This window comes from Parasteatoda tepidariorum, chromosome 9 (assembly GCF_982258835.1).
Source record: "Parasteatoda tepidariorum strain Cologne lab strain chromosome 9, Ptep-v5.0, whole genome shotgun sequence".
In the NCBI taxonomy this organism is placed as follows: domain Eukaryota; kingdom Metazoa; phylum Arthropoda; class Arachnida; order Araneae; family Theridiidae; genus Parasteatoda; species Parasteatoda tepidariorum.
In genome coordinates, this window is record NC_141763.1 from 28,677,830 (window position 1) to 28,691,118 (window position 13,289).

The following is a 13,289-nucleotide window of genomic DNA, read 5'->3' on the forward strand; positions in this document are numbered from 1 at the left end:
AGTTGCACATCTAAAGCCACATTAAAAGATTTAAAAAAATTTCCCATGTCTTGCTTTAGATTTGTTTTAAAAGAAATAAAATTTATTTGACCAATTTCCATTATTTCCTAAATTTTTAAAGTTAATAACCACTTGAATATATTCTTTTTTATGTTATTGCAGGTTGGGTACTTTTCTTTTTATTAGAGTACTGAAGAGTGGGAAAGATCGTCGATTTGATAAAGTGAGAGAAAATCCACTTCGATTTTTCGTTCTTTGGACAATGCAAGGTGATATGTCAATTATATTTTAGTTCTTCTACTTGTTTAAAATGGGTTTTGTTGCTCTCAAAAAATATTTTCAGCTTCATAATTTATTGAAAAAAGGATATGCATAAATTAAAAAATGTTAATAAATTTTTACTCATTTTCATTGTTTTTTTTTCAAACTAAGTTTTATGCAGAAATTACTAAAAAAATCTGTTCATTGTATAATTGCTTGTTTTAACTCCTTATATTTGTTTATTGCCTTAATTTATAGTACATCATATTGTAACCAACTTATTAATTATGCAAAGTAAACATCTTAAAATTCTTAATTGAATATTCAACAGAAAAAACATTTTCATGTTATTTCTATTTTGTACATTTTACGTTAATTAGATTGGTTGAATTTTTTATGCTTTTATTCATGTCATAGTTGACGTCTTCTTTGGTCACATGCAAAAGGTGTCCTATGCAAGATAATCTGTAATGGTCATCCAAAGCAGAACTCACTTTAATTCTATTTTTAGTTACAATATGTCTTAATTACCAGCATCTATTTCCCTCCTCCCTCTCCTCCTTATAACCAGTGTTGAACAGCTGACCCAATTCTGAGTATACTGCTATCGATGTAGTTTAACTCTGTAGCTTTGTATTTTTGAACCCCTCTCAAAAGACGAGAGAACTCCTAGATAAAGCATTGGGACAGACTAGCCTTCGTGGAGGTCATTTTGATGGAACTAACCTGCATTTGCATTACATGTTAGGAAAACTAACACGGTTTGAATGACGGCAAAAGGATTCTAATCCATGATCCGTCTGCCACTAAAGATATTTTAATTCAGTATCAACCAACCTCCGCTGTGATTCGAACCTTGGTTACTTTATTGGTAGGAGACTGCTCTATCCTCTGAGGCACCAGCTTCTTAAGTTATTGGTAATATTAAAACAATTGTTATAAATGTCTTTAATTCAGGATGTATAAGAGGAAGATTATTGTCATTCTATCTACAAATATATTTATGAAAGCATGTCATCTCAATTCTAACGCCTGTACAAAAAAAGGAACACAATATTCAGGAAAAATTACATAACCGATTTTGAAAAAAAAAAAAATTATTTTTGAGTAATGTTTTCATTTTTGTTAAAATTTTAAAGGGCTAAAACCAAAATTTAATGTGGGTTTTTTTATCATCAGTATATACGAGAAAGTCAAGCGTTTCCACAATTTTCCCATCCAATCATCAAGATTTCTTTCATGTGCTATGATTGTTTCAGAAAATATCTCTAATGATTTAGTGCTAGCAGAAATCTGCAATTCCAACCCCATTGTTACAGATCTCAAGAAATATCATCCGAAATCAGTATTTAAAGAAGTTTTAAAACCCCTTCTTTGTTAAATTAAGCTATTGTTATTGTCAGATTCCCCCCCCCCCTGAATGCTGGCCATGCACTCCAGCTGTTTATGGACAGCTGTGTAACTTGTATATGCACTATTTTTTGTTTTCTTGAATGATTTTTAAATAAGCATTATAGCAAGGTCTGTGTGTGTCAATTTTTTTAAATTAAAAAATTAAGGCACATCATCACTGCAGGGGTGAAAGTTTCAAAAATTGTCAAGACTGAAAATTTCAAAATCAGAAGTGGGCGTGTCCCGCCCAATATTTTTTAAGAAAACAAAAAATTATATATGAATTCTTTTCATAAAAATTGTGAACAAACTTTTTAATAAAAATTAAAATACACAAAATGCAAATAAGGCTTATAAAAATTCCATATTTATTTTAGCAAACCTACAGTTCAGGGGTATAAACAAAAAATGCAAAGTAATTGGTTATTGCAAGCAAAAATTACCCCAGCTTTTAATTTTTTTCAAACATTTAATTTTCTAAGAAAATAAAGTGGAAAGAAGGAAAAAATAATTTCGGAATAATTTCATTTTAAGGAAAAGAATAATACTTTGTTAATAAATAACAAAATGTTAATACAGTAGACGGCGCTTAATGTGATCACATCGGGACGAACATGATTTGATAACAATAACCGATTGGTTACAATACAGTAAACGTAAAAAAATTTAAACTAAAAAATTATTTTTTTACATATGTATTAAAATAAAAAAAATTTTAAATTAGGAGTTGTTGCTGTAAAACTCTACTGTATTTAATAGAAATTAATGTACACTAAAGAAAAAGAATTAGTTAGTATACTTACATATTTAATGATGAACTGCAGAAAACAATACAAAAGGCTAATTATTAACTGAAAAAGAAATCATCAATTGTCGATTGTTTAGCATTCTTTCAAAGCAAGTCATTTACGAATCGCTCATAATCATAATGTTTATGAACGTGTTCCGCTTCGGCTTTGTTTTGCACACCTAGCCGTAAGATTCGAAGTGCCTCTTTCATCTGAGCAGGCGTCAGAATTTTGTCCTCGATAGCAATAAAAACATATATTTGCAATAAAAACATATATTTTGCACTATTATTGAACAACACATTGACAATTCTATTTTTCCTTTCTTTATTCACTGTTGATAATTTTTGGAGGCTTAAAATTTTTTGAATACTAAAAATCTCTTTTATTTCATCAACAGAAAGATTGAGACGTGAAAAAATTTCTTTCAAGGCTTCAACATTTTTTTCCTTATCACTTAAAAAACTAAAATAAAAAACTTTCAAAGCATCAGTAAGTTTATACAGTCGTTCACAAACATAAAAAATTTGTATAAATCTATTATCAATGGGCTTTATAATCTGAAGACCATTTTGATATTTCAATAGATCTTGAATTTCAGAAAATAAACTTTTATCTTTAGGGGAATCTTGTATATCATAATGTATATCACTTGCTACTCCTTCCAAATAATTTTCAAAATGAGAAAAAAGCTTTTTAGCTACATTATTTATAATATGCACAGTGTCACCATGAATGTCCAATAAATTTGGATTAGCAGCTCTAATTAAAGTTTCAACACCAGCTTTACAGCCACATATTGTATTACAGTTGTCTAACAGCACAATGACAACTTGATTTATCTGTAGCCCATTATCTAATAAAAGTTTACTTACCTTGCTGAATATGTTCTTTGATGTGCTTAAATTTTCTTTACCAGTTTTTGCTCCTCATCATAAAATCGAACAAATACATTGATTACTTTATCCATAGCATTGCTAGTTCCTTCATCAACGTTTAAAGAAAATAATTTTCCTTTCAAGTTATCAACAAGTTCCTCTCTTAAACATTTAGCTGTACCGTGAGTTGTAACGTACGTAGCATGAGTATGCGAAAACTTGAAAGGGCACTTTTATCTGTAGCCAAAAATTTTGCCAAATTTACAATATCTGGAGCAATAGAGAAAGGAAGCATTTTCTCACATAGAAATGCAGTGACAACAGCTTTCTGGTCTGCAACAGGATCCAATATTAAAGGTTTAGCTAATACTGACTCAACAGCTAGCAAAGTATGAACATATTTTTGAGCCCGTACCAATTTCTGATGCTCAATATCTTTAAAATGATGAAAAAGAACTTTCTTTCCGTTGTTGGTCTAATTAATTTTTTTATTGCATAGAGAACAAAAGCAATAACCTGGCTGTTCAATTTTTTTACACCAATTTATTTTATTATTTTGCGCATCACTCTCTTCTAACCACGCAAATCTCCACTTTTTATTCCTACATCGTTAACTTTTAAAGCATCATTGTCATCCATAAATTCCATTACAGCATTTAATAACTCACACTGTAACTAGTAGACACATGAGATAGAAAAATAATCCCACAAAGTTTGCAAGTCGCCATTTCACTTTACTTCTCTTCTAACCAATACCAATTTTTTTTCCTAAAAAAATTAAAATAAAAATGGAAATTTATTCGCGCAAGCATAGAACTTACTGATCGACCTTAAGCAAGAAGGTGAAGTCACATGTTGCAGTGACGTTTTAACCTACACACCTTCGCGCATTAGAGAAAACCGGTTCTCTCCTCTGACGTTAACCTACATACGAAACCGGGGAAAAGAAAGAAAGAATGAATCGGTCGTTTGGGACTTTTCCCACTGAATCCGTCAAAAGACGGAAATTAGTCAAAATACGGAAAACTTTTATCACTGTGTGCACAACCTTAAAAGTTTTTGATTTTTCACTCTTTGCTGAATCATTTAAATTAATACAATTGGCATCTGTTTCAGTTGCTATTGCTTCTAGAATGAGCTAATGACTTTTTATGCCCTCTTAGTATTTCGAAATGGATGCTTATGCATCTTCTTTCCACCCATGAAAAACCAGTTTTTATTGTATTTCATGCATAGTTAGCACTATAAAATTTCTCTGCCATTTGTTCTGCTATGCATCAGCTATTTAAATTTTTGTCACCAAATATGGTTACATTTTTTATGATGTGTTTGTTGTCTCAAAGTGGGGTTTCACATCATTTTTTTGTTGTTGCAATCTATTGAAGAAATGCTACATCTAGCATTGCATTTGCTTTGTTAAGTGTACTGCATAAATCTAATAAAATTAATACAGTTCATTAAAAACTTCCACACTTGTATAACGTAATTTGCAAAGCAAAAGTTCAAATAATTATGTTAAATTTAAATTATATTATATTTTTGAAATTGGTTTTAATGCAATATAACAAAATAAGAGGGGGGAAAATCTCCATAGTTAACAGTTATGCATAATCCTCTTAACTCCAAATGGAATGCATCGTCAATCAAAACTTTAATCGCTCTCTGACATAAACAAACTAACAGGCAAAAACTAAAATTTTAAAAACTACATCCTTTGAGTGAATTAAAAATAGAAGACTGGTTTCTTTTCTTATTTGTTCCAAATATTCATATCTGAAAGAGGAAGGCAAGGGACCTAGGGTGAGCATGGATTTGTTCTGCAACTGGTCGAAAGTCTCCCCCTCCCCCCATTTGTATTGTCCATTCTTTTGAGCAAATCTGGACTTAAATTTAGTAGGCCAAATATTAAAAAATCAATAACATTGCTGCATTTTTCAGTGAAAAACAGTTGTTTGTTTATGGATAATAGTATGATCTATCACCAACTCAAACTCATTTAAAATCCCACATAGTTTAAATCAGACAATGGGGTTTTTCACAATTGCCACCCAAACTACCGAAACAAAGTTAGTCACATCTTGTTGACATTTTTTAATCTCATTTTATTTATTCATGATCATTTTTGCTAATATTTAGAAATTTCTTTTTCAGGTGTTTGGGTTTTTATTACTCTTTTACCTTCAATTTTGCTTTTAAGTCGGCCAGATTTTGTACCATTATCACATAGAGATTACTTTGGATTTGCATTATGGATGCTTGGATTTGGGATAGAAGTCACTGCAGACTTTCAGAAATCAGTATTTTGCAATATACCAGAAAATAAAGTATGTTCTTTAAAACATTTTACATAAAATAATTCTAATTATTTGAAAAAAAAGTTTTTGTATATTAAATAGAAAGAACTAAGTAGAAAGGAACTAAAGTTTCAATTTTTCAATAACAATTTGTACAATACTTATATATGTGTTGCGAATTTCTAAAGAAAAATCAGCCTAATTTTTTTTTTCATTTGAAGAGGTAAGAAAATATCAAATTAAGAGATGGGATAACTTGTGCCAAAATGTGAAGTTATGCAAAATTCTAAATGAAGTGATCTTACATTATTTTAGAAAATTTGAAACTGATTTTTTTCCCCAATTTTGTCACCATTTTTTGTAAATGTTTTTCATGGCCAACCTTTTTTGATGCATTTTTATTAGCACTTTTTATATCACATACCAAAAAAGGAATATTTCAATCTTATTAAGTTAAAAGTTTACTTGTATTACAGCCATTTTTTTTAACAATCTCGAGTATACATTTCTAAATAAAAATATGACTGATCTATATCAAATCTAATACCCCAGGCAACAGTTTTGTTATGGTTCTCTATGAAAATAGCCTAACATCTTGTACATGAGCATTTAAACTTTTCTCTGACAAAAATATAAAAAGCTTAACTACATCTCTCCAATACCCATTGAACCCAGAAACTATTACAGTAACATTTATACATCATTCCGGTATTAATTTCAATTATAAGTTTCCAGATTCTCAGGGTTGGATCACTTGGAATGGTATTAACCTATTAAAGCCAGTCTGTCTGAAGTGTCTCAACTGGTTAAGACCACCTAAAAGTGCCGGTTTTCTGCCCAAATTAACTTTTTCTCGCACTTCAACAAATCATTGTACTAAATAATTTTTTTTTCCCGATTTTGTCCACACATTCGATATTCATTAACAAATCTTTGTTTTATCAAGACTTATTATTACTGAGGAATTTTGCCATGCCATTTTTAATTTTTCAATGTATGCCTTTGAAATTGAGATTTGCTATGATTTCTCAATATTTGCTGAAGGCTTTACAGCATCTTCTGTCAAACCTAGCAAGAGTTTTTAGTTGTGAATGTTGGCAAAATTCTTCACTGATTAAAATAAACGATTTAAAAAAAGTGCCTTCTAGCAAAAAATTTCTTTAACAGATTATTATCACTTCTTTATTTTGTTATATGTACTGGTTATGAAACACAGAATTTTAAATTTTTTTTTTTCAGGGGAAGTTTATAAACACTGGACTTTGGTCTATTTCTCGACATCCTAATTATCTAGGAGAAATCTTACTTTGGTTTGGACTCTACTTTTCGGCCAGTACTACTTTCAGAGGAAAGGAAATGTTATGTGTTCTTTGCCCTATATTTGATATGGTTCTCATTACTCGAATCAGTGGTATACCTTTGTTAGAAAAATATGGCATGCAGAAATGGGGTAAAGATCCTGCTTATGTTGAATATGTTAAAAATACTGCTCTAATCATTCCACTGTTGTGGTGAAGCTTCTTGATTAAAAGAATACAGAAAGTTTTAAATGTTGTATAAAATTAAAGATTATTTTGTTCTGAAATATAAATCTGTTTCAGATAATGCAATAGAAAATTTTTTGCATATTTGGAGTTGCAGAAAATTGTTTTTTGTTTTGTACATAGTTGCCAACTTTTCTATTTCATACTGTTGTTATAATCATGTTAATCAACGTTAGTATTGGAAAATTATGACTCATTGGGAGTTGAAGGGGAAGAGATTGTTTTGTACACATTTGACATTTCTTCTATTTCGGTCATATAAAATTTATCTAAATATTAGCAAGATTTATGCAGTAATATTTATTTCTTGATTTAATAAATTCAATTTGCAATTATTTTAACTACCACAGCATGTATTCAAACCTATGCATAAAGTCATTTAATCTAAAATGTTTTAAAATTCTAGGTAGAATTAAAAAAAAAAACTAGTTACTTTACTAAGACTACGTATTTTACAAAAGTGTTACTGGAAAGCAAAGCAAGTTGGCAACTATGTTTATCAAACAGTTGTCTTTTCCATTTGATTTTTATTATTTTGTATTATTATTAAGGGCATACTGTGAAACATTGATAAGCCATAATTGCTAAGAATGACATACGACGAGTAAATGTCTTTCAAATATTAAAAGGAGTGTGTAAAATATCATATTGCTACCTGAATCAGATATCAATAACTCCTTTGAATTTTAGTCATCTTCCTTCTTTTTTTTTGTTTTCCTTTTTTTTCTTCCTAATTAGTTCGCATCATGCAGAATAGCCATCAATGGTGTTTATGCCAATAACTTTAAACTAAGTAGTTTTTTTTTTTCCACAGCTATTTTGTAATAACATTAAATCTTATGAAGTGTCTACATTTGTCTTTTCTTAGTATAACTGCTACAGAATTTTCTATATAGAAAATAAACTAGGTCAATATTTATACCTTTGATTTTTGGAAAGATCTTTTATTTTCAAATTTTTAAAAAGTGTTCCTTTAATACTTTTTCAATGCTAAATTAAATGTACAGTCAAACCTCGTTAATTCGACACTCTCGGGACCTCTGAAAAGTGAAGGGAGTGACGAATGAACCGGAGTTGCATTGTTTTTCAAAAAATTGAGAAAATATCCATCAATTAACAATTATTACATGCAGTAGCGAAATTTCAATTTTTTAAAATAAAAAAAAAAGGTTAAAGAATTTGCATTAAGACAATTCAATTAAAACATAGCATGAGTAGAAAAACAAACAGTATGGCTTGTCTTAAGTATGTAAATACTTACTTTTATTTATTTAGGAATGAAAAAACCATCAATACGGATTTGTTTGGTATGGGGATTACTTAACATAATTCTTTTTTTGAGTTTGTACACAGAGTTCAAATCTTCCTCCGTGACAGATATTGAAGAAAAATATTTTCTTAGAACTTTAATGCACTGCAGAGCTTAATTTTTGGAAGATTTCCGAGGCGGTTAGTTCTGGAGATGTCACGAGATTTTGGTCAATTCCAAGGTATGTTTCTTCATCTATCACATCTTTGTTGCGTTCTTTAAGTTGCCTGAGCAATTCAGATAAAGGGACTTCATCATCATTAATATCTTCTGACGAGCTTGGACTTTCAACAAATCCAGCATGCCTTAAGCAGTTTTTGATGATTTTATCGGTCACATCAGCCCAACTCCTGTGGATGTAATTTATGCCATCTAAGAGATTTAGTTTCCATTCTCTGCCTTCATCAATGGCTTTAATCCAGTCTCTTACAAGATGTTTCCGATAGTGTCTCTTGAAGCTGGAAAGAAATGATTCCTTGATCAAGGGGCTGTAAAACTGAAGTGGCATTGGGCGGCATGTAAACTAACTCCACTGATTAAAGGTTTCTTACCTCAGTATGCGCTGTGCAATTGTCCACAACAAACGCCACTTTACGACTTGTTGCATGGAATTTCTTCTCAAACTCTTTCAGAGTTTTTTCCCAAACATTGGAGGTCATCCAAGATTTTGAGTTTGCTTCCAATGACACACTCAAAGACTTCACATTTTTGAAGCACCTTGGTTTTGGACTTTTGCCTATGACCAGAGGCTTAAGTTTCTCGGAACCATCCGTGTTTGCTCCTAACAGAACGGTAACTCATTGTTTGATTTTCTTCCCATCTGAGCAGTCCTCTGATTGAAAAGTCAAAGTCTTGTCAGGCACAAGTCGAAAAAAGAGACCTGTCTCATCAAGGTTGAATACATCACAAGGGTTATAACGCTGGAGAACATCTTTTAAGAGTCCATTTTTCCATTCTTCAACTGGACGCATATCAACGGCCTCTGCTTCTCCACACATCTTTTTGAGGGAAAGTCCATGTCTCTCTTTTTGAACCTTTCAAACCAGCCGTTGCTCGCCGAGAACTCCGAGACACCCAGTTCGTTTTCAAATTGCAAAGCTTTGTCTTACAAGATAAGTCCTAAAATTGGAATGTTTTGGGCTTGGGCCATTCTAAGCCATTTAACAAGGGCATTTTCAACGTCTTCGAAGGTCTAAACACGCATTCTCTTCTTGCCATCCTGAACAGGCAAAGAACTTTCAATTTTATCCTTTAAGGACCAAATGGCAATGAACGTTGTGTGGGGGACTCCTTTCCGTTTCGCAAAAGCAGCCTTAGACATTTCAGATTGCTCAAATTCTCTTATCATTTGGAGCTTTTCATCCAATGACCAAGATTTTTATCCAAGTTTACTCGCCATGGCACTGAACTAGAGACTCGAGACACCACCGCACCCCTACGCTGTACTAAGTTTTGCAGGAGACTGAAAAAGCGATTCCAAGGTGCTCATTTTCTGCCACCTCTTCCCGTCCCCACCATCCATTACCCCCTCGTAAGGCCAGAGATAAGGAGCATTATTGCAACTCTTTCTGCAAGAGGTGGTAGAAGGAGGGGTGAGATGACAAAAGGACAGGGGAAAAACGCTTCCAGTGTCCGAATTCCAAGAACCAGTTGCCTAGTGCGAATGGCAAAATTAGCCAAGTGGAAATTTCCGCAAAAGTTGACTGGAGAAAAGCAATTTCCCACATTCTTTAAAGTGTAATTTTATCCGGAGTTCATAATTTCCCCATGACGTAGTAAACGGAGTTTGTTAACACTGAATATAATGCAAATCTATCGGGACTTGAAAAAAAACGCCGAAATAACCGGAGTGACGAATTAAGCAAGTGTCAAATTATCAAGGTCTGACTGTAATTGAATTTGTGGCAAACCTGAAGTATAACTTATTTGTGCAAGTTGAAATTTTTAACTTTAATATTTGCTCTTTTAAGGAGCCTGATAAGGGAATGTGTTTTATTAGGTCTAACTATGAATAAATGTTATATATTGAGTTTTGCTGTTATTTTGAAGTTCATATCCTAGAGAAATTTAAAGGGAAAAAAAATTACCTCTAGAAAAAATAGAACCCATTTAATCTTTTTGAAAAATGTGGTTTTGCTGTTTAAACAATTTTTAGACTGATCAGAAATAAATTATGGTTTTTCATTGTTCACAACAATAAGCCCTTCAAACAATTCAATTATTATTAAATTTTTTTTTGTGATATACTTTTTTTTTGTATTATGCAAGGTAGTATTTTTTTTGTTGCTATTTTTGAATATGTTTAAAGATTGTCAGATGATCTAAGGAATAAATTTGAAGAAGTTGTAACCCTTAAAAGAGACCAGAAAATATGACATTTGATTAATCAGAAGATGGAGCTAAAATTATTTCATCATTAGCTGTGAGCTTTTTATGTTGTAACTTGTATTGTAGAAATATTCAAACTGATCTCAATAATGAATCGTATAGATTTTCGAGAATCTACATCAAAAAAGTTGACGAATTTGATGTTTGTGACATATCAAACTTTTACAATATTATCTTTAGCGATGTGTTCTGCTCTATGATTCTTATTGTTGCTTGTTTCTATTGTATTGTAACCTTATTTCTTTTTCCCAAATTATTTATTTCATCAATATTTAATAATTATACTCTATTGAGTAATTATTCTATGTTGAAATTATAAGATAAATGTAGCTTAAATGTTACTTTAGAAAGAAATAACTAAAGATAACCACTATTTATATCAATGAAATATGTTTTTTCCCTATACCTGAGAAAAGTTTAGTGATAAAAAAATTTTGACATCCTAGTACAAGCTTGGTGAAAATATTACTAGCTTGATGAAAATATTGCTCATCGTAAAATACTTGTCTTGAAGAGTAAAAATAGAACAAAAGTGGATATAGTTCTTCTCGAGGAGTTGATGAAAGAGGAGCTGCATAAGTGATTTCATGAAATGTCTTGTTTTGACAAAAGTCTAAAATTGGCAGGGGCCCAGGTGTGTTGAGAGTGTAAGTTAGAGGTTTTTCGGGATTCTCCCGTTGCCTGAGTCGCAGAACAATTCTTAATTGCACAGCTGATATTTTGCTTTATTTCACTACAGGCAATAGAATATGGGTAGGGTGGCTAAAACAATGACTATCCTGCCTTAATTAGCAGTCAAATATTCATTGTTAGAAATATTGCACTGGCAATAGAGCCGATTGGAGTATCCCAAAATTTGGATTGTGCCTGAGAGTTAACAAGGTAGGCAGCCTTGTTATGAATCCTAATGGTTGCATCAATATTACTTACTAGAGAACTGGTATCGAAATAAATCTCAAAGAATGCTTTGCTGTTGAAGCCTCAGCTACAATCTCCACTATCAGACTGTAAGCTATCAATGCAATTATCAAGCCAATCATTTGGATTAAGGTGTGGATGAACTCGAGGGTGTATGCCTTAAGAACTGCTGGGATATTATCAGATTTCAGTCATTTGTACCAATTGAGAATTAATAAATTAGAGGCAGTCTGGGAAGAAATGAGAATATGAGTCCATAATTAACATCATAGGCTTGTATGGGAAGCACATATGCGCCCTTAGGCCACAGAGGTGATTTTCGCTGGACACTCATATGTCCATAGCAGTAAAGGATTAAAAAAAACTGTTTAAATTAAATAATAATTTGATTATTCATTTACTATAAAATTTCAATATCTTTTGTCCTTAGTATAACTGAAAGTTTAGTTTTGTAAAAAGATTAATGTTCTTTTAGTCGGCTACAGAAAGTAATCGAAGGAACTTTTATCTGTCTGTCTTAAATATAATAACATTAAACCTGTATGTAATCCACAATCTTTTTAATGAAGAAATTTAAAGGAATTGGATTTTAAATAAGTAGACCTACAGTTTCTGTGTTGTTTATGAATGTGCATATTTTTAGTTAATTCTATTTAAATATTTGTTTTATATTTGAATCATGAGTTTAATGATGTTTAATTTTCAAGTAATGTGAAATTAGCTTTTATTTTGCAGAGTTTATTCTAATTTTTTCTCTAAATTTTAAAATACATTATTGTGTATGTGAGTCAGTTTTCTTTGAGTGCAATTGTATATATTATTAAATATATATCTAGTCAGATACACATGCAAGAAGTAATGTATGTATGTTAATTTTTGAAGGATTTTTTGCTGAAGTTAATTTTTGAGTTATAAGTGATAACAATGATTATTAAAATAAATTTTGTATAATAGAATGGAAATTAAATGTAATTTTTTGTTACTTTTCATAAATAGACTTAGATTTATCTGTCTTTTATTTCTGCATCTTTATGTGTGTTTTTAATTTCTCAATTCATTTTCAAGCATGTATGGAAGATTTTATAAATTTATTTATGAGTACCTGTGGGTAAAAGCCAAATTAAGAGTCCTAATAAAATTGATATTTTAAAGTTTTCTCTTTGTTTTCCTTCTCAAGTTTTTTTTTTTTTTTTAATTTCATTGACATACCTAGTATGTACTACCTAGTATGTACATGTACCTAGTATGTACTGAATCATTTAATTTGTTTTAAACTACTGCTTGGTTCAGCATATCATTTTTTAGATCCTATGTCATTGATTCCCTCCTTCAATTCACTAAAACAATTTTTTCCTCAGGGGGTTTGCCATCTTTAGGTAAACACGGGTCTCACGAACCCGAGGTGCCCCAGTGATCTTCTTTTTGCATCAAACATAAAGTTTATAATAACCTTTGAGTAGCATACATCTTTTTCTTGTTTTTTTTTTTTCTAGCATTACCAAAATGATGAAAGTTGT

General features: G+C 31.1%; 2 protein-coding genes across 2 annotated transcripts in view; one reads left to right on the forward strand and one right to left on the reverse strand.

Annotated features, from left to right (window-relative positions):
- Window positions 1–12,926, forward strand: part of LOC107456476 (uncharacterized) — a 32,373-nt gene extending 19,447 nt beyond the window's left edge. The window contains exons 3-5 of the mRNA XM_016074348.3: window positions 163–269; window positions 5,471–5,643; window positions 6,853–12,926. Coding sequence (XP_015929834.1) covers window positions 163–269; window positions 5,471–5,643; window positions 6,853–7,128 — 556 coding nt within the window. The 3' untranslated portion in view covers window positions 7,129–12,926. The remainder of the gene's footprint in view (window positions 1–162; window positions 270–5,470; window positions 5,644–6,852) is intronic.
- Window positions 8,564–9,464, reverse strand: LOC139426886 (tigger transposable element-derived protein 4). The gene is made up of 3 exons (XM_071187012.1): window positions 9,347–9,464; window positions 9,018–9,247; window positions 8,564–8,962 (listed from the first exon to the last, which is right to left on the reverse strand). The coding sequence occupies exons 1-3, from the start codon at window positions 9,462–9,464 to the stop codon at window positions 8,564–8,566; spliced, it is 747 nt and encodes a 248-aa protein (XP_071043113.1).
- Window positions 12,927–13,289: the final 363 nt, after the last annotated feature.